Source organism: Acomys minous, assembly GCF_964271855.1.
Source record: "Acomys minous genome assembly, chromosome: 2".
In the NCBI taxonomy this organism is placed as follows: domain Eukaryota; kingdom Metazoa; phylum Chordata; class Mammalia; order Rodentia; family Muridae; genus Acomys; species Acomys minous.
In genome coordinates, this window is record NC_140484.1 from 38944123 (window position 1) to 38970583 (window position 26461).

The 26461-nt window shown below is 40.2% G+C and overlaps 1 protein-coding gene across 1 annotated transcript in view; it reads left to right on the forward strand.

The window, feature by feature from the left end:
- Positions 1–7547: 7547 nt before the first annotated feature.
- Positions 7548–26461, forward strand: part of LOC311588687 (aldehyde dehydrogenase, cytosolic 1) — a 36336-nt gene continuing 17422 nt past the window's right edge. Inside the window, exons 1-6 of the mRNA XM_084766609.1 lie at positions 7548–7661; positions 11980–12084; positions 17526–17666; positions 18878–19007; positions 23793–23854; positions 25282–25410. Coding sequence (XP_084622735.1) covers positions 7596–7661; positions 11980–12084; positions 17526–17666; positions 18878–19007; positions 23793–23854; positions 25282–25410 — 633 coding nt within the window. The 5' untranslated portion in view covers positions 7548–7595. The remainder of the gene's footprint in view (positions 7662–11979; positions 12085–17525; positions 17667–18877; positions 19008–23792; positions 23855–25281; positions 25411–26461) is intronic.

Genomic DNA, 26461 nt, shown 5'->3' on the forward strand with positions numbered 1-26461 from the left:
CAGGTTTGGAGCATGCGACTGCATCCCCTGCTGGACCAAAGAGCTGTAGCACTTAGATCTTGTGGAACTCCAGAATCTCCACTTCTTAATGGAGACTTGCAGTCTCATCAAAAAAGAGTTGATTGTAACACCCAGTGTGGAAACTCATTTCCCATCTTCCCATCCCCCACCCCTCCAAGAAGTGCTCAAGCCACAAGTCTCACCCCTAGAGTACTCCAGCTGCCACTGAACAAGAGACAGGACCTCTGTGGAAGCAAGCCACTGGACTCTGGCCGACCTGCCAACCACCGGATGGAGGACAACAAGCAATGCCTTTAGGAATTAGTTAGGGTCCTCTAGAGATCAGGCATGTTCAGCAATAAGGTCAGCAAACAGCTGTATGCCATCTTCAGAGAAAGAGTGGGTATGTCCAGAGTGTCAGAGCAAGCATGATTAGAATTTCATCTGATATCTAAGAATAGCTAGAAAGGAGCAAAGAAAAAAAAAAGTGGTTTTGAGTTAGAATACACCCAACCCCTGACACTATTAACGTACTTTGCTATGCTGGAAGATGGAAGCCTACTATAGCTGTCCTCTGAGAGGCTCAGCTCAATCCAGCAGCAGATTTAAACAGATGCTGAGACCCACAGCTAAAGGCAAAACATAGGGAGGAGTCCAGTGGAAAAATGGGAAGAAGAATAGAAGGACCTAGAAGTGACAGGAGCTCCACAAGACCAAACCCAGCCAACGAAACAGGGCCCAGAGGAGCCTGTGGAGTCTGAAGCACCAACCAAGGACCACGCAGTGCCTGGGCCTAGGTCTTCTACACAGATACAACCAAAGGGCAGCTTAGGCTTCATGTGGGTCCACTAGTAAGGGTGGGGGTAGGTCAGGGGACAGGGATGTCTCTGACATGGACTCTCTTGCCTGCTTTTCAATCACTTCCCCTTGATGGGACTGCCTTGCCAGGGAGATGAATTCGGTCCTGATGTGACTTGATGAGCTGGGGTAGGTGGCTGAGTGGCTCCCCTTTCCTGAGGAGTGGGGATGGGGAAAAGAAATGTGCTAGGCTGTGCACAAATGGGTCCAGATAACTCCAAAAGATGAGGTGCATCGTGTTAAGTTATAAAAACCGTCGAGCAAAAATGTCTCTCACTTCAAAGAAAATAAGGGACAGGCAATTGTTGTGTGAAACCTGAGTGAGCATGGCTTGGAAATATGGATTCAGTTTGCCTCAAAAGCAACAATAATCTTTAAGGCATTATGGTTTGGTTAGTTTGCAACACCTAATAAATATTAACCAAAGTTGTCCATCCATCCATTTTTCTAATCAACAGGCAGTATCTAAAGCAAGGATAGCTATCTCTTCCTCTGAAAGGTCTTTGAAAAAACAGCCAGTGTTGCTTCACAATAGGTTCAGATGTGAAATCACAGAGCAACCTGTGAAATACATCTGTGAATGTTGATGGTCTTCACCATCACCAAGAACTGGGTAGAGAAAAGGCCTGAATGAGCTTATGATTCTGAAGCTGGGACTGATCCTTCAACACCACACCCCTGATGAGAACTCTTCCCGCCAAGTGTCTCACTGTGAGACGTGTGGGCCTAACAGATCATTATGTGCCTGTTTCCATGACTGAAAGACTTATGAACATTCCAGGACTCTGTGCTGATCAGGGAGCTCTGACATCCCTCCCTAGAATTTACTCCACTCAATGTGTCATCCTACTTTGAGCTGTTAGTAAAACTGACTGACATTTAATTTCCAGAGGTTATGACTTCCAGCAATTGTATTTCCAGCAAATACTTATTGAGATAAATCTATAAGATGTATATTTTCATGTCATTTAAAATACTATATATACTTACAATGACACACACCTCATATAATTTTACTATAAAAGTATATTTAAAGAGAAGTTCGTGAAATTATATTGACCTACAGCATATGTAGTCCAAAGGTACATATTATATTCTACCATATTTTATATTTTTAAATGTTATTTTTAACCCACTACTTTCAAGAGAAAACTTTGCTTTGAAAATTACTTTGATTATTGGATTATTCAGTCAAAAACGAACATTCTGTGTGAAAAATGAAATTATATGCAACTAACTCAGGATACACTAATGATCTCTCTGCCAAACAAAGGACTAGGCCCAGAGAAAACTTACCTACACACTATCACCTGAGAAGAAATGTGCTAGGCTGTGCACAAATGGGTCCAGATAACTCCAAAAGATGAGGTGCATCGTGTTAAGTTATAAAAACTGTCGAGCAAAAATGTCTCTCACTTCAAAGAAAATAAGGGACAGGCAATTGTTGTGTGAAACCTGAGTGAGCATGGCTTGGAAATATGGATTCAGTTTGCCCCAAAAGCAAGCCCCATTTTTTCCTGTGCATCACCTGGGGACCAAGCGCTCACCCTATGTGCTTCTGGAAGACAGGCGTACCCAAACCAGAACAGACATTGAAGTATCATTTCAGCTGTTTAACTAGAGGTGAAAACTAAACAAGCCACTGATCTTAACTGATATAAACTCTCACTTTAGGTTGAGTTTAGAATCCTCTGCTGGTTCAGATCACGTGTTTGGTCTGTATATTAGCAATCGCCCACTGGCTTTGCTCTAGATGTGATAGCATTGTCCGTCCTTTGACAAAATAGCACAGGAAAAGGATCGTTGATCTGAATTTGTGAGTGTTCTGTACTTGAGCTGGGAAACATCACTTGATATAAACAGAAATTGTGTGTTTTATGCTTCTGTTTGTGGCTAGATAACTCATCATGGATTCTTCATGAAAAACCAAAAACATTCCTTTGATAAAACTAACCAACAAAGTTAACCTCTATTCTACATTTCCCTGGTGAAAAATATTTGTATGTGTATTTAATTTATGATAAGTTCAAGTAATCATGGATTAAGTAATTGGATGCATTTGAGCTTAGAGTAGAGAACGCTTGGTGATGCTTAGTGAGGACACAGCAGGCTGTGAAGCTCTGACAGGCATCTCTGTCCAAGTGGTGGTTTCCCCTTCTTCATTTTATAGTTATTTGTTGAGTTGTACTCTCACTGTTTTAAAATATTCTATAAATGCCACATATAAACACATAAATAGTTAAATTTTGTAAACTTAACTATTAAAGAGTTTGAAAAAATCATAAAGGAGGGAAAATATTACCACTTTCATTTTGAGATCTCTGTTCTGCCAGGGCTCGGTGCCAAGCCTGACCTCACTTGTACTCACTAATTCACTCAAATGACTGAGCTAATGTGGTTTAAGTTATGGGCGCAGAAGGGGAGAACAAGAATCATTTCTTTTTTTTCCTTAATTTATTTAGATTACATCCCGATTGTTATCCTCTCACTTGTATCTTCCCATTCTTATTTGACAAGAAATATTTCTAGCAATATAAATTATACAAATATAGGAAACATGGGGCAACTAGCCTAGAGCAGATGACCTATTCAGTATGCCAGGGTTTCTATTTTCTCTATCTAGTGTTAGAAAATAAAGTGAAAACTATAGATAAAACAGAGTCTTGTGCTGGCAAGGTAATTTCAATGCCCATATCAGACAAGTTTCAGGAGATGGCCTAGGCCTGTATGGTTTAGTAAAACTTCCTTAAGCTCAACTAATTATCTTATAAAGGCTTTGACCCCTAGTTGACTTTAGAATCTCTACTATGCAGTGAGTCTCCCAGTTTCATTATATATACCTATTATATCTTAGCAGAGAACAGAAGAACAATACTAAAATATGGTAGGACCAAAAAATAAAATAAAATAAAAATAAAAGGTGAAAATTTAGCTAAATAGAGATTAGTAGTTGAACAGAAATTAGTCCACAAATGCACACATTTAATTTCATGTATGCTTTAAAAAAATCTAATTGACAATGAAGTACAACCAAGGTCTACTTTGTATTAAGTATTTAAGTCTAACCCCTAAATGGACCCAAGAATGATGTGCTGGCAGGTAAAGTATAGTCATTAGTAAAAGTAAAGGCATATTCACCATGGGGCTAGCTAACCATGCTGACGGAAGCAGTGTATCCAGGGGTATGGCATAAATCAGAGCAAAGTTCTGAGCTTCGTGAACCATCCAGGATCCTGGAATCAGACAATGTTTAAAGAAGCCACCAGAGTTCATTTATGCTACTACAGTAAAATACCAGAGACTGGATATCTTTTTTTAAAGGAGAGATATTTATTTCTAACAGGTTTGAAGGCTAAAAGCCAAACATCAGAGTTCTAGAACCCACTTCTTAGTAGCAGACTTCTGACTTTTCCATGGATCTTCACTTTGAAGACATGGGTGGTAGAAGCTGGTGACATAGGTGTCAGAGTGCTTGACTATCATGCATGGGGCTCTGGCTTCCATGTGTTGTACCAGCAAAGAAAGAGAGAAGAACCCATACAAAACAAAGTGGCCCCACTTCTCACACCATCACATTGGGTGTCAGGATTTTATCACATGTACTTGGAGAAGAAACAAACATTTGGCCCGTTGCAGATGAGCTCATTTCAGCATTAATTTTTGCTTTGTCACCTAATCTTATTTTAGTTTCTATTATTAATGTTAGGAGAAGGCTCAAGCACCCACATAAGAAAGAACTTTGATTTCATCAGAAACTGCTTCTTCAATGGAGCTGTGTATAGAGGTGTTGCCTAATGTGCTGGTTTCCGTGATGGCGGATCATGGTCTGTACATTCTCAGTGTAAGTACAGCATTGACAAGAATTGAAGCCACTGCTTAAATATAATCTCATTGTGTGTGTGTGTGTGTGTGTGTGTGTGTGTGTGTGTGTGTGTGTGTCTATGTGAGCACAATTTAGCTTATCACTGAGAAGAAAATGATTAAATATTCCTTGCTTAGGAACCCATGTTAAATGAAGTAGCATCTCTGACAGCAAATGGAAGTATGTTAGGTCCGGGTACCTGGTTTCCATCATCAGTAGTTCCCTGGTTCCCATCCTTCCTTATGTTGTGACCCTTTAATACAGCTCCTCGTGTTGTCATGAACCAGAGCCATGAAATTATTTTAGTGTCACTTCATAACTGTACTTTTGCTACTGATATGAATTATAATGTAAATATCTGATATGTAGGATATCTGATATGCGATCCTTAAGGGGCTGTGTGACCCAACAGGTTGAGAACAGCTTATTATACCAAAGCCTTATTTTTTTTCTCTGTAAGGGGAAGAACGAAAAGAAAGTTTTTGGATTTTGTAACTATCCCTAGAAATAAACTTTTCTACAAAGTAAGTTCCGGGCTTGGCAATAGTTACCTCAGGAAAAGCTGTCATAGTTTGGCAGGTACTGGGCAGAAAAAAACCAAGACAGTTGGGCAAAGGAAGCAAAAACTTAGGAATGACTGCTGCCTACACAATGCTTAGTAAATACTTGTTGAAAAGTATCGGATAGGTGTGGTAACTGCCTTTAAACTTCCCTTTAGCTACATGCACTGATGCTTAGTTTGAGGGGTGCATAATTACATCATTATTTACTAAAAGACAATGACTGATGTGCCCACTCAGAGAGTAGGATGCCAAGAATGTTTTGCAATCTGTGTTTTTTTTTTCCTCCTAAACATCAAATAAACAAGTCTTGAATCCACAAACAACTGTGATTCTGCAAAATGCAGCTGTTTGGGCATTGGCCCAAGAACCACTCTCCATGTTATGTAACAGTTGTTGAGCAACTGTGCGTTTAGCTCAAAGGGCATTTGTAAAAAGAGAAGACAAGTTTCCAAAAATTATATATATATACATGTATGTGATAAGTATATATATAGACAGGTTGATAGAAAAGACAAGATATAGATTGCAAGAACAGAAGTTTCTATCCCAATAATTTAAGTCAAAGGTGCAGGGAACTCAAGGACATCTAAAAGATACTACCCAAAAACCTAGAGGATTGATCTGTGCTCTAGACCTGACCCGAATCCTATTTTCCAAAATGTAATTGTTTTACAAATGTAAGTACTCACTTATTTATCTGTTGCCTCTTGCTCCATTTGATCAGTCTAGATGGAGTTACAACAGAAAAGATACGTGCCAGGGAGATGAAAATGCTTCTCATCTGTCCCTGCTGGGATGAATAAAAGGGTCACCATAATTTCCATGGGTGTAACTGCTCACTGCAGGACCCCAAGCTGAGCTTGAGCCTTTGTGAGGGATCATCTTATAGGTATCAAGGTAGGGCTGGAAAAGAGGAAGAACAAACCTAGGGTGCTTTGCCTGAAGCGAGATGTCAGCCTTACACTTGAAGTCTGTGATCAGAAGCTGTAGTCCGTTCCCTGTTCCCTGTTTACAACATGAGAAGCTCGGGTCAAGGTGGGAAGAGGAACAGGTTCCCCTCTGCCCTGTTCCTGCTTCCAGCTAAGCTCCCATGCAGGGGAGGTGGCCATTTCACTACAAAGAAGTTAACACTGACTCTTAGTAAGCAGAGCATCCAAAGAATGTTATCTTGTTCCTTCCGTACCTTGTGCTGGAGCTTCAACACAGAGAAGCATTGTATTCAGACTGAAAATGCTACAGTTGGAAAGTGTCCTCTACAAAGTTCCCAGCTCAAAACACTTGGGATTTATTCTCTTAGGGTGTCTTTCTTTGTATAGTGCCTAGGCTCTATCGGAAGTCAGTGGTTCTCAGTCCTCCTAATTCTGTGACCCTTTAAGACATGTTGTGGTGAACCCCAGCCATAATATTATTTTATTGCAACTTCATGACTTTAATTTTGATACTTTCATGAATCATAAGGTAATTGTCTGATATGTGGGATATCTGGTATGCAACCTGCAAGGGGGTCACAGGCCCCGGGTTGAGAACTGCGGCCGCAGAGGAATGATTCGAAAGTGCAGAACCTCCCTAAAATCTGACCTCACTCTCACTTGATAAGAATTTCCGCAGATGACCTTGGCATAATGCTCTTTGTGGGTCGGTGAGTGACAGTGAACTCTGATGGAAAAGTCCTGCACAATTTTCTGTTCCCGCTGAAAAGACAAAGACAATTTGAGAATTCATTTTGACACTAAGTCTGCTTACCCAGACTGGAAAGAGATCTGATTGGCTGAATTTTAAAAAGTGACCCAAAACAGAGAGGGCCTGTATCCCCATCCTGGTAGTTTTGACCTGAAGATTCATGGTCCTCTAACCCTAGAGCCTATTGAGGACAAAAGCCTTTCCCTTTTTCATTTCACAAATCCCCTGATTCCCAGTCTATCAGAAAAAGGAAAGTTATGTGTTAATATAAAAAGTTTTGAAAAGCCCAGAAAATTATAACTGGCTTTGAGTGTCTGGAGCAGCTGCACACACACTCTTAGCACAGGTTTGGCTCAGTAAATTAATTCATCTGTAAATAGTGAGCAGTCTCCAGACCGAACTTCAGGGCTGGGGTGCTGAGTCCTTAAGGATTCACATTTAAAGGCAAAGGCTCCCCGTCCTAGGTGTTTCAAGAGGGTAGTGCCCTTTCTGCCCTGCCCTGAGTCTGCCCATCCAATCATATCTCAATATGCAAATGACCCTGGGTGCATGCAGATAAAAAGGAACAAGTGCTCTATCAGAGCCAAATTGCTGAGCCTGTTGCCACCTGTGTTCCAGGAGCCCAAGCAGCCATGTCCTCCCCTGCACAGCCTCAAGTCCCTGCGGCTCTGGCCAACTTAAAGATTCAACATACAAAGGTAAATCACTCCTAAGCAGGGCTTTCCCTGGGGGCCTGGTTAAAGCACAGGTCCATTGGAGCCTCTGTAAGAGCTTTGTGCCATCAAGAAGACAAAAAACTTGCAAAGTGGCCAGATTCGGGGGTGAATTCTAAACCATACCAGACACCTTCTCTTAAGTTTATCTCTTGACATATGTTCAAGGGAAAGGGATTTTTCTCCTGTATAACAGGTTCTTGTGCCAGAGTCAGTGAGCCTTAGTGAGCAGTTCCAATATCTCTGTGCAGGGTGCACATAGGGTAAGGCAGACAAACAGGAACTTACTGGAAGGAGACAGACATGTGCTTCTGTCTCTGTTTCTCTGTCTCTCTCTGTCTCTGTCTCTATATCTGCCTCTCCTCCTCCTCCTCCTCCTCCTCCTCCTCCTCCTCCTCCTCCTCCTCCTCCTCCTCCTCCTCCTCTTCTTCTTCTTCTTCTTCTTCTTCTTCTTCTTCTTCTTCTTCTTCTCTTCTCCCTGCCCCCCCCTCTCCCCGCCTCTCTGATCTCTCTCTCTCTGAACCAAACACCATGTCAAGGTTGGAGTACTTGGCTCTGAACATATGAATGGAGGTTATTGATAAAACTCTCAAACAGACTTGAGTTATTTTTCTGTTTTTGAAATATAAACTGTACTTGTTTGTTTCTCCAGCCAAGCTGCTTGTCGTTGGAAAACACATGCCGTTGCTAGCTGATAAATATTTAGAGACACAAGAGCAGGAGCCTGACCCAGACTTCTAAATCTCCAGCCATGGAGAGCAAATGATCAGGCTGCGGTTGTCCTGGGAGACTATCTTAATTATACCTATCAAATAGTTACATGCCTATTTTTGTCACACATCCTAAGATTCTAAAACTAAGAAACAAATAGGACACATACCCCTATGCCAGTTATTAGGACAGTCACTTAAAATTAGCTATGTTATGGTGTGATGCAGAAAACAAAGAGATCAATTGTTCAACTTTGGGGACAGCCATGCTGACTTCTGACCTAAACATCAAAAACTGAGTGTGTTAAAGTTAATGAGAAGAGCCTGATCCATCTCTCATGAATTCCTTTTTGTTTTGAACAAATGTAGGGGGCTTTGAGTCACTGCAGCCTTTTGAATTTTCCTAAGCACCTAAGTAAGGAAGCTGCGTGGCTTATGAACTCTCTCCTTAGGACAAAGTCTGCAGAGAGGAGTGACCCTTGGCCTTGGCCAACAAGCAGATGGGAGTGCCCTTAGGCATGATTTCAACAGGTTTTACTGAAGAGAAGATGCTTTTCAATTTAGATATTGACAACTGAGAATATGCCAACTGTAGTTTGTCCACTCTCTCCAACAACTCACAGTTGTCACAGGTTTGTGCACACCACAGATGCAGCCCCTTGCCCTCTGTCTTTTTAATTTGGAAAAAATTCATGCCAAAATCTATACACTCAAATTGTTTCAATAAGGACACTGCTTATATTGTTGCATTTTAATCACTATGGAGAATTTGGTTTGCGTGGTTCCAACTAGAAAGGTCTTTTGGTGTCAGGATGCCCCTCTCTCCCTTTACTTAATTTGTCATTTATGAATTTTGCTAAGACTGTGTATGTGTGTGTATCTCAAGGAAGTTTTTAAGTGAACTATCTTTCCTTAAAATTGTTTCATTTAGCACTTATTAATTAAGAATAAGGTAAAAGTACTAGAAAAATGAGCTTTTCCTTCAAGTCCCATGTACAAGCACAGGTTCAGTAATCCCTTAACAGGCAGATGCTTCCAGATTGAAATCTTCTTTACTATAAAGACATTGAAAAAGGACATATGAGGGAAGAGGATGGACCTAAGTGTTTAAGAGCCAACAATGAATTTGTTTGGTGTTCAAGAACTTCTTTAGTTAATAAAAAGCAACACCACTCAGTGAAATTTGATTTTCTGTGTATCGTCTGTATAAATGTGGGTCTACACAGTAAGCGTTACATCATTTGATGTGCTGATTACATCATTTTTACACTTTGAAGGACACCAGTCATGTAAGCAATTAAATCTCAGCAGGTGCTCTCTCTGTATGCCTGTGCATCTTCATTTTATTGTGTCCCACTCGAGAATTATATTAGATTTTCACTCCTAAGAGGGGTTGAAACAATGGCTGTTAACCAGCTCCTGGTTGAAAGCACAAAAGGCTGGGGTTTGAAGTATTGTGAAGTTGCTTTGTCTGACCATTGTTTAATTTCTGTATTCTTTTTCCTACTGTTTTACTTTTCTTCTTTGATATAGCAAGAAGCATACTAGGGTTGATACTATAGATATTCAGGGTTATCACTTGGGGTTCTCAGTCTCGTTAATGGAATACTTTAAGAACAGAACCAAATGGAATTGATTGGAGCTTTGAAGGAAGGCCCCAGGGAAGGCCAGCACTGGAAGTTCAGCAGCTGCCCAGGGCAAGAGGGTGGAGGAGTAGGGGAACACTCACGCCATCCAAGCTGGCATTGAAGTAAAACATGTGGCTAACAAAGAGTCACACAGAGGACAGGGAAGTTCTTAGGGAAGGAAAGTTGAAGTCTAAAACGTTGGGAGAAAGGGCCAAACTGTTAAGAAAAGCATGCTCATAAAAAGAGATAGAAAGAAGAAAGGGGAAAGTTATTCTTTTCTGAATAATTCAGAAAAGTGAACAGACTTATCACCCTATAAACATGGTGTATACTTGTGCATTAGTGGTGAGGTTTTGGGGAAGCAAAAGTACAGCATCTCGTTGAAGGATAATTCCTCTTAAATTTGGCTGAAGGTGAGCCCAGCTTCCTAGACTTGGTCCCTTGTCCAAAGAGTTTAAAGCAGTGCAACTGTAATGTTAAGTCTCCACCCAAGCCAGAGAGTCTGTTCTCTTGACCAGAAGCTTTTTGTTTTTGTTTTTGTTTTTATACTCCAACAGTTTTCAATGCACTGGGAAAGGAACAAACAAGCAAATTAATAACAAAAATGAAAAACAACTATAGTCAGAGCATTGTATGACCTTAAGACAAAATCTTAAGAATGTTTTGTCTCCAAGAAAAACAAGCCATCAAAGCATCATCTTTTTAGGGCTCATTTTCTAATTCTGTTCTTCTTTGATGCGATAGATGAAAATGAGCTTAGAATTTAAGATTTGTTTTCAAGAAAATACAAAAGCTTTTGTGTTTGAAGCCTCTATAAATACAAGTGCACCCATCACATCCCTGTTTCCATTACCCACTTAGGAGTTGTCATCAAACATTCCAGGTTGCTGTCATCCCTGCTACTGAGCTTTGGCATGATGAGGCCCTTTGAAACTCACAGGGCCTCTTTTCACTCTGTCACCTCTACCTGCCTCTGCTTTCTTACAATTAGATAGAATTATAAGGAGTCCCATTTCCTAGGGAGGTGTACATAGCGAGAGTATTTAATTGGGAAGCAGCATTTGAGGCAGGGCCTCATGGGAAACTAATATTAAATATCTTAGTTCTATGTGTTTTTCTTAATAGTTTGCAACTTCCAGAGTGTTCTTATCTGATTTTTTCCAAATTAGTTTCCTACCACGTCATTTTCCTCCCATTTTCTTTCAGTCTGTCTTGCACAGTCATGTTTTGTCTAACAAAGATTTTGTGAGAGAGAAATCCTGAGGTTTTTTTTTCCCCCAAGAAATTTAGGCCTGAAGAATTTTCCCTCCTAGGATTTGGTAACTTACTTTTCCTATCTCATCTCATACACCTTGAATAATAGATTACTAGGATCTGTCTGTGACTCCAGCTACAGGGCAGACAAGGCCCTCAGGCCTCCATGGGCACCTACAATGTGTGTGGTACACAGAAACTCACACAGGCACACACACATGAATAAATAAAAATACACATATCTTTAAAGCATTTAACTCATCAACTGATAATACTTTTCATGAGCAAAAATGTTTCATTGGCTAATAACATTTTTGTGCACACAGGGAATAAACTGCTGTGTTTCTTTTAATTTTCTCACAGTGGCCGTATTACAGGGCTAAGATCTCCTTTATGCAGATGGAGTGGAGTCAAATGCATACAAAAATACTTCTTAATGAAACTCAAGTTCAGGGTGCAGACACTGAAATTCAGAATTGTTCAAATGACCGAAGGGGCCTCCTATAGGTACTATGTCCTAATGACACAACCGAAACCACAACTGTCTAACTCCTGTGTTTCTTTTGATGAAAAATGACACAAAACTGAACATTTTTGAGAGATGGAAAAAGATATATTCAGGCAACATTTAATACCTCAACTTCAGTTTATAAAACTCTCAAACCACTACATATTTAAGTGCTTCTTTATGTCTTTGCTGCTTCTCCACAGATCTTCATAAACAATGAATGGCATGACTCAGTGAGTGGCAAGAAATTTCCTGTCCTGAACCCTGCAACTGAGGAGGTCATCTGCCATGTGGAAGAAGGGGACAAGGTAAGTTTCCCAATACACACACACAGGTCCACTCTCCACCAGGACTCTCTGTTTCTCACCATTATGAGCTCAAAGCCTAGCACAAGTTCAATAAAAGACATGAAAATATGATTGCTCAAGCAGTTGTGTAAATAATCTGTTGTCCCTATCAAAAGAAAATTTGCCATATTTACATCTGGTGGAGGATAAATATACATAATACATAAAAACTAAAAAAAAAAAACCTAAAATCAAGAGGATAAGCAACTTAACAAAAATTTGAGGCTACAGATATGATGTCAACATTTCTAATGTGACCTGGGAAGTGAGAATAGGGAGGTGGCATCCAAAACTTGAGTGGTCTGAGGCTACAGCAGGCAGATCTCTGTGAATTTGAAGCCAGCCTGGTCTACAAAGCAAGTCCAGGAAATGCAGGCCTACAAGAGAAACCCTGTCTCGGAAAAAAAAATGACCTTCAAAAGACTGAATGAATCTGTAGGTTCCAGTTAATAAAAATTCAGATTCTTGATGCTTTAACATTGAAGCCTTGGGGCTGGAGAGGTGGTTCAGAGGTTAAGAGCACTGCCTGTTTTTCCAAAGGTCCTGAGTTCATCTCCCAGCAACCATGTGGCAGCTCACAACCATCTGTAGTGAGATATGATGCCAAATTCTGGCATGCATGCACACATGTGGGCAGAATACTGTATAATAAATAAATATTTAAAAAAAAATATTGAAGCCTCAAATACTTAGTTCTTAGGACACATCTTGCTTTGAGAATGGGAATGGAGTCATCAGGAAAACAGAAATCTCTGCCTTGGTTCTGTAGACAGCTTGCGGGGCAGGCTAGGGACTTGGCTGGGGCAGTCATGGAGGTTTACCTTCCTCCTAAGGTGCAGAAGGGAAAGCTCGTGGCCATCCCAGCATCCCTGCCAATGCAACCGATCTGCTCTGTGCTTAGTGACAACTGGCCCTCCAGTAGAAGAGATCAAAGAGGCTAATTCATAGCCAGCCAAGCTGCAAGCCATGCCACAGCACCAGTCTGGTTGGCTGGATAAGTGATTCCTCTAAGCAAATTGTTTGGGGTCAGATGTAAGAGAGAAGTTGCAAAGCTCAATTGCAAGATGAAAGACAAACTGGGTCTAGAGCGGGAAGTGGCAGCTCAGACAGGTGAATATATGTGAGAGCTGGCAGTCCAGCTTCAACAACAGGAACTCAGCTGAGTCAAGTAGTCCTTGGTCCTCGGCACACCCATCATGTCTCAGACAATAGCCTGTTTCTACTTGCCCACACAGTTGCAGTTCTCCCCAGTATACTTACAGGATGGCTCACTTTCTAGTCCCAGGAGTAAAGCATTCATCAGCCTGTGCTGGAGAGGTTGTGTGTGGTAGGTGGTAGGGTTTCTGGGTCCACCTAGGGGCTGCAGTCGGACATCTTCCTCAAAATGGAGTCAAAAGATACTAATAAAATGGAGACTCTCAGGGTAATTCACGGGCTGAAAACCCACTGTTTTATATGATATGGAGCCATTCAAGAGCAATGACAATTTGACAAAGCAGCATCATTGAACATTTGCCAACATAATCAAATGTGGAGGTAAATATAGCATAAATTTTTGGTCCTAAATCTGCTGTGTTTCGTTAGCATAAAGTCTCCTTCCTTATCAGTTAAAACAGGCTCTATGATCTTTAAGTATAATAGCAACGTGTGGCAGTAAAGAATGTGTCTTTCTTCTAGGAGCTTAAATCGCTCTTGATTTTCGTCTGACACTGAGGTGGGTGTCTGGTGACTATTGACATAGACTGTTACATTGAGCCAGGGTTTGAAATATGCTTAAGATTTTTGAACGTAAAGGGACATGCTGGTTGAAAGTCTCTATTGAAGGAGAATTTCCGGAGCAAAGGTGCAAAGGGATGGCTGAGCTAGAGCAGGAGACATGTGACCAGGAAGTTTGTGCCAGTAAAGTTGGGCCAGAAAATGAAAACCAAACAGAGATGTTTGCCCTTAGCTTTGTGGATGAGGCGAGCAGTTGCAAACACACAAGGGAACATGATAAGAAAAATGACATAAAGATTAACCTGGCAGGCTTATAGAGATAGTGGGAAGTGAGGAGAATGAATGAGAGGCTGTTGACGATGTACAACAGTAAGGGCCTGTGTAGCAGAGGGTAGAGAAGATGGCAGGATGAGCTGGGATGGACTCGGATGCTGTAGTCATTTTCATGGTGGGTTGTTTTCTGGGACCACCATGAACTCCATCCTGTGAGTATTCGGGTATTTCTGCCACACAGAAAATGTGAGACAGAGACAGCTTTCTGTGAGCTTAAAGATAAGAAACAACGCCACAAATAAGTTTTAGCAAGCAAATTTCAGTTTAGAATAGATTGGACTATCTACGCCCACAGATTGATTCTACTTTGGTGAGTTCAAGCCTGGAATCTGAAATGTGTAGCTGCTGATGTAGAGGATGCAAAGAGGCCTACCATAGCTGTGTGCACAAACAGTACTGACCACTATTCTCAAAGAGTACAGTTCATCGACTGCTTAGGTAACATTTGCGTTCAGTATCACAAGTACAGTTACTGAAAGATGTCTGTAGGTTATATGTAAACACTACGTAAATTTAACATTCATGCTTTTAGTTTATTTTTCAATGATTTGGAGAACTGGTCTTCTGACATTCTAAGGGAGATACATGTTTATAATTTGACAGTGTGGTGCTGAGTTATATTTTCCTCTTTCACTGTCCTATAGTTATCCAACTGATGGAATGCCAAGAAGTAGATGGATATTTGGATGCCACAAAACTAAAAGGGAGAAATAAGAACACAATTTTTTTAATTAAAAATTTACTATCTTTAGTCTATCTCTTGTTCAGCAAGTTTGAACATCTGGTTTAAGAAAAGGCGAGCCACAGCCCAAATAACAAAACTGCAAGAACAAATTAATTACAGATTTCTATAGACAGGGTTTTTTGTTTGTTTGTTTGATTGGTTGGTTGCTTGGTTTAGTTTGGCTTGGTTTTTGTTTCTTTACATGTTTAACTACGTTTCTTAAAGCCATTTTTCTCTCTACCTCTTGGAGAAACCAAGAGGCTGAGAGTTCTTTTTTTTTTTTTTAATCTCATTGAGTGACACATTTATGGGAAAATCTCTTACTTATTATTTTAAACAAGATATTCACCTTGTACAAATAATTTTCCAACTCTGTACTCTTGCAAGAGACATAATGCCAGAGAAGAGACTATTTCACAGCATAGCCATAAGGCAACTCTCTGAGCTTCAGTGAAATGAAACATCCATTGGATCCCATTCTGGGAAAGCCAGTGTCTCATTCCATGGCATGAGGGCAAAGATGAGGCATATAGCTGCTACCTTTGGCTATATAATAGGACACAATGTCAGAAAGTCAGTGAGGAACTATTTTGTTCATGCTCATAAACCATTTCCAGAGTCATACATGATAGTTTCTGGCGTTACTTTAGAGACTGTGGCAGCAGGATTATCATGATTTACTGAGCAGGTTTGTTATTACAATGAATTCAAGACCAGCTTGCTTTACAGGAGAAGACTCCATCTCAGGAAACACTGAACACGCAGTTCCCAGGCAGTCCATAGAACTTTCCATGTCCATACGATTCTTCAGTAAAACCTAGCTTTGTTTGAAGATAGTAATACATTCAGACATGCCTGGACTTTACTCTAAATTAACCATAAGTATTATTTTGTCAAGAAGCAATTGTGTGTGTGTGTGTGTGTGTGTGTGTGTGTGTGTGTGTGTAAAAGTTGTTTTTATTTCCTCAGATGAGGGGATGAGATGAGAACTATATGCAAGCTTCACAAGTACATTACTCAGGATGAACCTAGAACATTTCTGTCTATCTATCTCTAGGCCTAGGCCTGGAAGCTTCTAACCTGCTTACAATTGAATCTTCTGAAAGCCAGAGCCTTGAAGGCTTTGGCTTCCAGACTCTGTCTCCTCACCTAAGCCCAGAGTGTTTTCAGCCTCTGAGACTTACTGCTGAATAATCTCACCCTTTTTAGTTTTTTCCTGAACTCTGGTTGGCCGGCTCAACTCAGCTGTTCTGGCTCAAAACAAGAGAGCTCTTATTAAGCAAAGACCAATTACAGACACTGAGCAGAAAGATTCCTACTGAGCTGTGTCATACTAGTTTAAACTGTATGGTTTAAAAACCACAGTATTCACATACTTAAGGTACAGTTCAAAAAGATGAAGCTTACTGACCTGTAGATCATATTGATTTTTAGGACTCCATGAATTGGCAAGTGTCATAGACAAAAACTTGTGAAATAGTCCTTATATACATGCTATTTGCAGTTGACTTGATGAAGAAAAAAAAATCCCACATGAAATAGTAATGGAAGGAGCAATGATGCTTTCAGCAGTATAGTGGGAGAGACTAAAAGTAGTCTGAATAGGTATCTACAGAGGAATGGAGTGACCATGGAAAAGTTTGGAAGGGAAGTGGCCTAGGAAATCTAAAGAAGTAAACTAAAGGAAAAATGTACTGGGAATAAAAGTACATGAGTGAAAGCCAGGCATGGTGGTGCATGCCCATAATCTCAGCACTTGGGGAGGCAGAGGCAGGCGGATCGCTGTGAGTTTGAGGCCAGCCTGGTCTACAAAGTGAGTCCAGGACAGCCAAGGCTACAAAGAGAAACTCTATCTTGAAAAAGAAAAGTACGTGAGTGGGGGTTGGGGAGGTGGCGGCTGTGGGATGGAGTGAGGTGGGGAAGAAAGCTAAGCACTGTGAGTGTGACTTTATTCTCTTATTCCATTATGCTTGAATTAGTGAGGTTATAAGCAACATATTATTAATAAAATTAACCATCTTCTCCACTCAATTAGGGACTAGAGTGGATAACTTTGTACTCAGTTGGGAAGTAAGTGCTTACCACACACAGGAGTGCTTTCGTCTGAATGTGAAATTTCCAACACAAGCTAATAAATTTACACAGTTGTCACCCAGGATGACACTTTCTTCAATTTCTCTATCCATAAAATAAGGAATAGATTTGTCTTATAGCATTTTCTGAATTAAATAATCTAATGTATGTAAATTAACTAGATCATTATTTCAAATAAATGCTCAATGTCCTATTACAATAAGATAAAGTCACAACTGGTAAAAGATAGTATTCCTATTCTAGGAGTTTAACTATTTTATAAGGATATGGAGTTTATTCTTTGTTTTTCCAGATTTTTTTTATTAATTCATTCATTTTACATCTCAATGGAGTTTATTCTAAATATCATTCAAGAGAAACCATTCCAATACACTGTGGTACAGAGTGAGTGGAATGTTATAGATTTTGGGCTAATGGAGACCTAGCTCCTGTTTGTGAGGACTATGTCCTAGTTGATGAAGTTGTGATATTATGCTAGCCAGTGTAGTAGTTTGAACACAATGAATTTAATTTAATTTAATTCACTGATTTCCAGGCAGATGTCGACAAAGCTGTGAAGGCTGCACGACAGGCTTTCCAGATTGGCTCCCCATGGCGCACCATGGATGCTTCAGAGAGGGGGCGCCTGCTGAACAAGCTGGCCGACTTAATGGAAAGAGATCACCTGCTGCTGGCTGTGAGTATTCTCCAACAGCAACAAGAAGATACAGAGGAGGGTTCCCAAGAGCACTCGCTGCGTTTAAAGAATGCATAGAAAAACATCCTCCTATCTTTTCTTTCCAGTTCATCCTCCAGAGCTCAGGGGTTTTTTGTTTTTGTTTTTACTATACTCATTAAAGCTCTTATATGCTCTCAGGTGTTACAAAGTTTTAATTTAATAGTTAGATAAGTCAGTATAGAACACAGATGGAGGGTACAGACATTTTCTAGTCCTTTGAGCTTTGAATTTTAGTAAAGCCAATTGAAAACACAGTGGTCCCTAGCTCACAATTCAGAATAAATTTTATTAGTTTTAGACTCTTAAGAGATAATAAAATTTAAACCTTCATTTTATTAAAAACATCAGCAATTCAGCAGTTATTAAGAATCATTTATTCCTCAAGGATTGTTCTACATTGTTCCAAAACATGCAAAAATAGAATTCACAGCTCTGTAATAAACATATGCTAATTGAAATGTTCTATTGGAAGAAAGGCATCTCCCAAAGCTTAGCTCTTTTCCCTTGTCTTATATGTAGACAAAACATTGTTACCTTCCTCTGTCAGTATGAGAGCCGTAGGGAGAGAAGAACAGACTTACAAAGCCACATTTGATTTAATCTTATGGTAGTGGACAATATCAATTCTGTGCATCTTGCCTTGTGACTGATCACCAGTCACATGTGCGATTTCAAAGTATCCTTTTTGGTCGGCATACAAAGGGGGAGGAAAAGAAAATACTGATAGATAGGGAAAGGTGGAACTTCACTATCTTTTTTCTATTTTATTGAAAGTAGGTTATTTTCTCTTGGAATATATCTTGACTACATAGTTTTCCTTCCCTCTTTTCCTCCTCTTTCCCTTTCTACGGATCTGTTCCCTTTCTGTCTTTCATTATGTGACCAGTTCTTAGGCACTGCTTAGCCAGAAGTTTCTTAGAATATGTCAGAAAGAGTACCAGGGTCAGGCAATCAGAATCTTACCATCTTTCCCATGGGATTTTGTAATGTGACCACAAACAAGTCATTTGAGTCTTTCTTAAATCGCTTTTGACAAAACATTAGATTTAAGAGTTCTTATATTTCCAAAGCTCTCTAGTACACAAATACTAAAAAACATTCACTGTATATTGTTGATATAATTTTTGTTGCTGAAAGTTTAGACTTTGATATTATTCTCCCCCACCCAGACAATGGAGTCAATGAATGCTGGGAAAATCTTCACCCATGCCTACCTGTTTGATGTAGTCTCCAGCATAAAGACATTAAGGTACTTTGCAGGCTGGGCTGACAAGATCCATGGCAAAACAATTCCGTGTGGTAAGTACATTTGGGAAGCTCCTAGCATGGTGGTAGAGGAGAGGCCATTATTTTAGAACTGAATACCTTCAAATGTTCCCTGAGAAAGGGGTCAATCCATTAGGTAATTGCTTTCCTCTTTAGTTTGGCCTAACACATTCTGAGGCTGGAGTTCTGCTAAGAGTCAACATGTAGATAGTGTAGACAGTATTAAGTGTGAACAGTGATCATAGATTCAACTACTAATTTGAGTGAGGTGTCTGAGGGTCCAACCTTTTCAAAGCTGGCTTCTGGAATTATTTATTACCATTAATTACCGTAATGATGTTTATGATTTTTTGTGCCCAATCAATCCCTGTCTACTTAGCCGAGTGTAATTCAAGAACACTGTTCCAAATCAAGATGAACTATGATTACCAGCTGAGTTAAGAATCTCTGCATGGTGGCATACATCTTTAATCCCAGGCAGGCAGATCTCAGTGAGTTTGAGACCAGCTTGGTCTACAGAGCGCATTCCAGGACAACCAAAGCAACCTTGTTTCAAAAACCCAAAATGGACAAAGACACCAAAACCAAAACCAAACTAAAACAACAGAAGAAGAATCTGTGTGTGGAATGTAGGAGAGCTTGCTCCATTGGAGAGGGTGCAGGAGAGTTGCTGGGCTAACCAACTCAGCCATCACTCAGGTCCAGAACCTGGGCTTTGAGCTGTCCCCCCTCGCCATATCCACCCCACCTATGAGCTGACGGAGTGTGTGAAGGCCACAGTCCTGCAGAACCAAAGCTGCAGGATCTTTATGGCTCAGGTAAGCAGCAGGATATCTGAGAAGAGTTGTAGCCCTGCCTTTGGCCACTTTATTGAATTCTTTTTCCTACCCCCACCACTCCTACCCCTTCCAATCCCCCAACACTAGGTAGGAGAGAAAGAAATTTAGCTGAGAAAGGAGGCATTGGTAACATTAGACTACTTTCTGCTGATTAGCAGCATCAAGTTCCTTGGGCCAAATTTGATCTTTGTCACAAAGTTATCTCCAAACAACAACCAGCAATTCAGAAAACAGCAGCCACACCTCTCTTGGGGGCTCTGGCATCCATAGGCCCTCTGAAGAGTCCTGAGACTTCTAAATGTAAACTATCTACAGCTGTCAAAATCACACCCCTGCCAGAGTATGAGACAAATCATAGTTAGCTGCTATGACCAATCTGAAGCAACCTCGCATCCCACATCTGGGATTAAAACAAAAACATGTTCACATGATGTTTCTGAGTTTTAAAAGAAACCAAAAATTCTCACTACATTTCTCCCTTTCTATTTTAAGCCATTAATTGTACTGTGTTTAGTGAGAAATTATAAACAAAGACAGTTTCCAATCAGTGGTCAAGGTTTTATTTTTGTTTGTGTTTTTTGCTCTGTTTTGTTTTTTATAACCTGGTGATTCTTGGCTGCACTTATCTGTAACAATTCAGTTTGCTGCAGGACCTCAGCAGCTGCCAGGCTCCTCTTTTCATTTTCTGATGGAAGAAAGTTGTCTTGGATATTCTTCTTGGACATGTACTCAGTGGTCCAGTGGTATCTATTGCAATAATGTCTGCAAACCCTAGGAAGCCTACGTGTTCTTTAAAAAAAAAATCCATTAGAAAAGGCCTGTTCACCTCTTTGGCAGAAAGTACCAATTTCTAACAGTTAACACATTGAGCATTTTGAGATCTGAGGCTTTTAGCAGATTAGTCACAATTTCTTTGTAAATGACCGACTTTTTTTTTTTTTTTTTACAATTGAAACCCTGGGCATTTTGATATCAGAGACCTTACCTTGTCCTATAATATTAGTGTGATACTTGTGAGAACCAATATCAGTTGTATCCCTTATCCACCCATCCATTGGTATTGTCTGTACCTTTAATGGTCTAATAACTCTTTTCCACTTGGTATCCACATTCTCAAACATAAGGGTCTCTATCAACACCTGTGTCAGTGTCGGCTATGGCTGTGTTCACAGCTGAAACCAATATTGCAAGAAATCTGTGAAGGCATCCCCAAAGCCTTGTACAATCTAAGTAAATTAGGTGGACGCTCCACCACATTAACCAATGAAACTGGAAACCCTAGCACAGGTGTTACCAGCTCTTCCTAATCTTGGGAAATAATTATATTTTGGGTAGTGCAGTTCCTTAATGTTTGTTTTTACAAAAGGTGAGTGCATTACATAGGAAATTATGGCCTCTTTAAAATGCCTCAGATCTAGTGTTTCTATAGGACATCGTGGTATCTTACCATAATCATGATCCATACACGATTAGCAGGCATGTGCTATACAATTGCGAGGAAAACCAATGGTGATTTTATAATCCCAAGCCACCCTTCTTCTGTTGGTACAACTGACTCAAGATTAACCCTTTCTTTGAGAAAGGACTGCTTTTCTTTAACCCTAATACTCTGCACAGCCTCCTAATCTCCTGAGCCACACAACCAGCTCCCTGCTCTATCCAGGGGCTGCAGCGACTGGAAACCAAAAGTGTGGAAATGAAGCAGGGCCACGATCTGCCTACTGCCCCCGTTTGCTTCCTTCTTTCATCCTTTGGGAAGCTCCCATTCCCATGCTCAGTCACTGGGTCTGAGCCCTTCTGTTCTCTGTTTTCTGGTGCTACTTGCTTTTCAAGCACTTCTACCTCTACCTGCAATTTTTCCAGTTGCACAGCCAACTCTGCAACCCTTTTAAAAATGAAGGAATAGGTTGATCTTTTCTGGTTTTACCATTTCTTCACTTTTTCTGTTTCTCAGGTTCCTCCCTTTCCACTCACAATTTTTCCAATAGCTCAGCCATTCTCTCAACCTTTTTTAAAAGACAGAATATGGAAGAAGGAAAAAACAAAAAACAAAACACCCAGAACATCTCCTTTGGGAGCAAATTGGGGATAAGAGGGGGAGGATCTAGTGGCAGCAGCCACAATAAACCTTTTTCTGCTGTCTTGAAACAGAATATTCATCTTCTTCCATTTTCTCTATGGCATTTTAAACCAGATTTCGCAATATGCCTAGCCCTACATCTGGGCACCACATGTAGCTGGACTTTTGGATTCTGTATTGGGTTTTTTTCCTCCCTCCCTATACCACCCTCCCCCGCAACACTAGGTAGGAGAGAAAGAAGATTAGAGGAGAAGGGAACCATCAATATTGTCAGACTATTTCCTGCTGATTAGAAGCATCAAGTTCCTTGGGCCAAATTTGATCTCTGCCATTAGGATATCACAAAACAGCAACAGAAACAAACAAAAACTACTCTCTTGGGGCTCTGGCATTTATACCCTCTCAAGGGTCCCCAAAATTTCAAACATAAACTACCTTCAGCTGGAAAAATATCACACCCTTGCCAGAGTATGAGACAAATCATAGTTTGCGCTGTGAACAAGCTGAAATAGCCTTGTATGCCATACTTGGGATTAAAAAAATATATATTCACATAACATTTCTGAGTTTTTAAAGAAATCAAAATTTCTCACTACAAGAAGTCATAGTGAAAAGCCAGTATTGATGGTTTCCCAGAAGTCAGAGGCTTTGAATAAGAACAATTGCTCATTGCAATGGACATTTACAAGTAATCTGTGTGTCACACCATGACACATTTCAGCTTCCATGGAGAGTTTTTTGCTTTTTTGTTTTAATTTATTTTTTTACTTTTTACTCTCTTTTGTGGGTAATGTTACAAGCGTGGAGGGCAGATATGGACAGACTGGGAAATGAGTGGGACTGGGGTGGTTGATGTGAAATTCACACAGAATCCATAAAAGAATTAAAAAATGACAACAAAGAGGATCATTGCATAGAAATGTTCTGTTAGTATCACTGAATAAGTTATGCAAGCAGTAGAACAGACATGAGAGAAATATTTCAAGGGAAAAAAGAATCAGTTTGGGAGTGTAGAAGCTGAGTTTCCTGTCTATAACTGTAATGATATCAGGAACTCAAACAGTCCACTTCCGGGTCAGTCCCTGCTGTGCACTCCCAATCTCCTAATCTAAGTGGAGGGCGCAGTGTGAGAGGCGGTCAGCAAGAAGTTAGAAGATAAGAACAAGAACAACAGAGCGACCGTGACTGGAGCTGTTTTGTGGCTCTTTCTCCACTCTTAGGAAACATAGATGAAGCTGTTTAAAGTACCTGTGGGTCTTAACAAGAAAGAACTTGCTTTGGTAGCAGTAGGCTCCTGTGGAAGCCAGAACAAAACACAGAACAACAAAATTCCCAGGGAAACCACATCAAAGAAAAGAGTTGGTCAAACCCAGATGGAAAAGAGTCATGCTTCACTTTAGAAACATTTTTCCCCATAGACTCAAAGACAGTACATTTTTATTTGGTAGGCAAAAGAAAAACCAACAGTTTTAATCAGCAAAAAAGACTGCTTTCTCTGGGGAGGTATTTTATTATTTTAAATAATTTTCCTTTTAAGAGTTTGTGGTCCTGGGAGATTGAGATGTTGGAAGCATTTGCACATGGCTCAGTCCTTACTCAGAGAGAATATCACCTCCCAGCTCTTTTCTGCATCACTCTGTTAACAGGATGATGTGAAGGCAGCCATTTTGAATACGAAGAATGGAGTTAACTGCCTGTCAGATCTTTCCCCTTCTTGTCACATAGTTTCATGTACTTCAGTCTTTAGATTCCAATTACTTTTCCAGGGCTCCATTATTTATGTTATTTAATCTTGTAGCTAGGATCTTTTGTTTCTCTTTTGCTATTTGTATGGCTCTTCTCATAGCCTGCCATGCCTACACAACCTTTAACAAGTGATACATCTACTCTGTTTTCCAGATGGAGACCTTTTCACTTACACAAGACGTGAACCTATTGGGGTGTGTGGCCAAATCATCCCTGTAAGTTCTCCATCATGACTCCCAGTGGGGGAAAATAAAGAGCCAATCCCATTGGTCTTGACATGAAGCCTGTTCCCACACTGGTGAAACTTATGTGATGGTTTGTGTGTGAAATGAATTCAACAAGCATGGTGACCTGAAGCTCATCGTCCTCTACCTGAGCTTCTTCCCTATGAACTAGCTGGTCCAGAAACCTCTAGATGTTCTGTTGTAGCCTCTGAGGACATTTCAATGTTAGCACATAAGAGTTGACTACAGTTGTGCTATGTTCTGCTTTCATGAGCTGTGCTTTATAAGTATATGACAAAGGTTCATCATGGCTCATCTGTGTTGTGACTCCACTTCAGTGGGACACAGCTGGGCTTGCCACCCCCAGCATTTCTGTCTCTTCCTTGAGATTTCTCACCATGGACAGTAGGAGCAGCAAGATTTTTCAAATCCTAGAAAAATCTTTAAGTGGATGTAATAATTTCTATGACGATTGGAAAAGTGTGTGGCCAGCCTAGTTAGTACCTTTAGAGATCAGGGTTGGGTATTCAAAATTCTTCTGTCAGAAAATCATGTTTTGGATAGAGCTAGATTTCCTCAAAGCTTAACACACAGGACAGTGGCCATATATATCTGACATAATTTAAAAGGATATGTTAACACATGGTTACATGTCTCAAGCTTTTTCACATGACAGTGACTCTTTAATGAGACTGACTATATCGATGTATTTAAGGAAAATTCATTACTTCAATGGTTTAAAAACCTCAAACACTCATATATCATTCTAAGAGTGAGTTACATTGAGTCTAAACATTAGGTTCCCCTGTTTTGTTCTGTTCTGGGGATCTAAACCTGGCCTCATGTGTGCTTGGCAGGCATGTACATGACCCAGGTCTGAATTTCTGGATTTATCCTGAGGACATCTATAAAGCAGAGAGGATTTTTTTCACTCCTTCCAGGTGATGAGTGCTTCAGTAGAGAAGAGTAACAGATCTCATAGCAGACCAGTGGGTTTGCAGGGATCTGAAGTCAAGCACTCACCTTCTGGATGTGAGCATCCTTTTTTTTAAAAAAAGTGTTCTCCATCATGAGTTGAGCCTAATTTACTGGTTTGGAGAACACATCCAACATGTTTAAAGCCTTGATATCACTCTGTAGCACACATATGCACAAAATATCCTGGATTTGAATTTTTCTCAATTTTAATATTTGTTAAAATACAATAAGTGCCTTCTGAGGAGAAATAAGAAGAGAATTTCACACTTTTAAATCACAAGGAACTTATAACATCCTTACCTATATGTGAAACCATGCAGTAACATTTTTCTTATATTGTCTTGACTTTTTTTTTTTTAAAGAATTAAAACAACAGATTTGATTAAATTTGGCAGCTCTTTCCTGGTCCGAAGAGTCTATTGTTCAATTTTACTTTCTAGTGGAATGGTCCATTGATTATGTTCATTTGGAAGATCGGCCCTGCCCTTTGCTGTGGGAACACGGTGATTGTCAAACCAGCTGAGCAAACTCCTCTCACTGCTCTTCACATGGCGTCTCTAATAAAAGAGGTGAGTTTCCTGAGCCTAAACACGCAGGCTAATGCATGGTCCCCAGTTGACCTATGGTCCTCCTTCACATGGACTGTGAGCTTTGCTGTTCCTATGTGGCTCCTGCCTGGCCACGCAGGTGAAAGCAGCAGAGCTGTGGGGTGGTACTTACCTATCTGTCTGTCTGTCTGTCTGTCTGTCTACCTATCTAGAACATTTAATTGGAGCTGGTTTACAGTTTCAGAGGTTTAGTCTATTATCATCATAGCAGGAAGCACGGCAACATGCAGGCAGACACGGTGCTGGAGGAGTCTAGTGTACTTATATCTTATCCATAGGCAGAACTGGGACTTCTGTCAGTCAGTACAAATGTGTCTCCACACCAACCAGAGGCTTATAGCCAGTCACCTTGTAAATTGTGACTTGTGTTGTTCAAATCTCATGAACTTAATTTACAAGACAATACAACTTTTACTTCAAATGCTGAAATGTTGAGCTATATCTGCACCATCCAGCTTAAAACTGGACTGGTTGCTTCTGTAAACTCTTTAAAAGTTATTTTAATTTAAATACCATTAAAGGTTGGAGGCTACTATGCCAATATACATACTGTGCCAATATGTTTCTAGTTTTACCGGTGGTAACAATTTTTCTGTATAGGTAATTTACCATACACTCCTATATTCTATCAATTTGAATTCCTGTTATAATTTTGTTATTGTTTTGTGAGGCAGGATTTCTCTTGTAGTCTTGGGTGTCCTGGAATCGCCTTGTAGATCAGGTTGTCCTTGAACTCACAGAGATCCACCTGCCTCTGCCCCCCAAGTGCTGAGACTAAAGGCGTGCACCACCATGCCCTTTTATAAAATTTGACACAGCCAAATCTTAGAGAGATGTTCAGTTGTCACAATGTTGTTGTCAACTTCACATACCTAAAAAGAGGGTATCTTAATTGAGAACTATCTCTATCCGATTTGCCTGTGGCTATTTCTTTGGTGGCATTTTCTTTCTTTCTTTTTTTTTTTTCCTTCCAATTTTTATTATGCTTGTTTTGTAACATATGGGACATTTT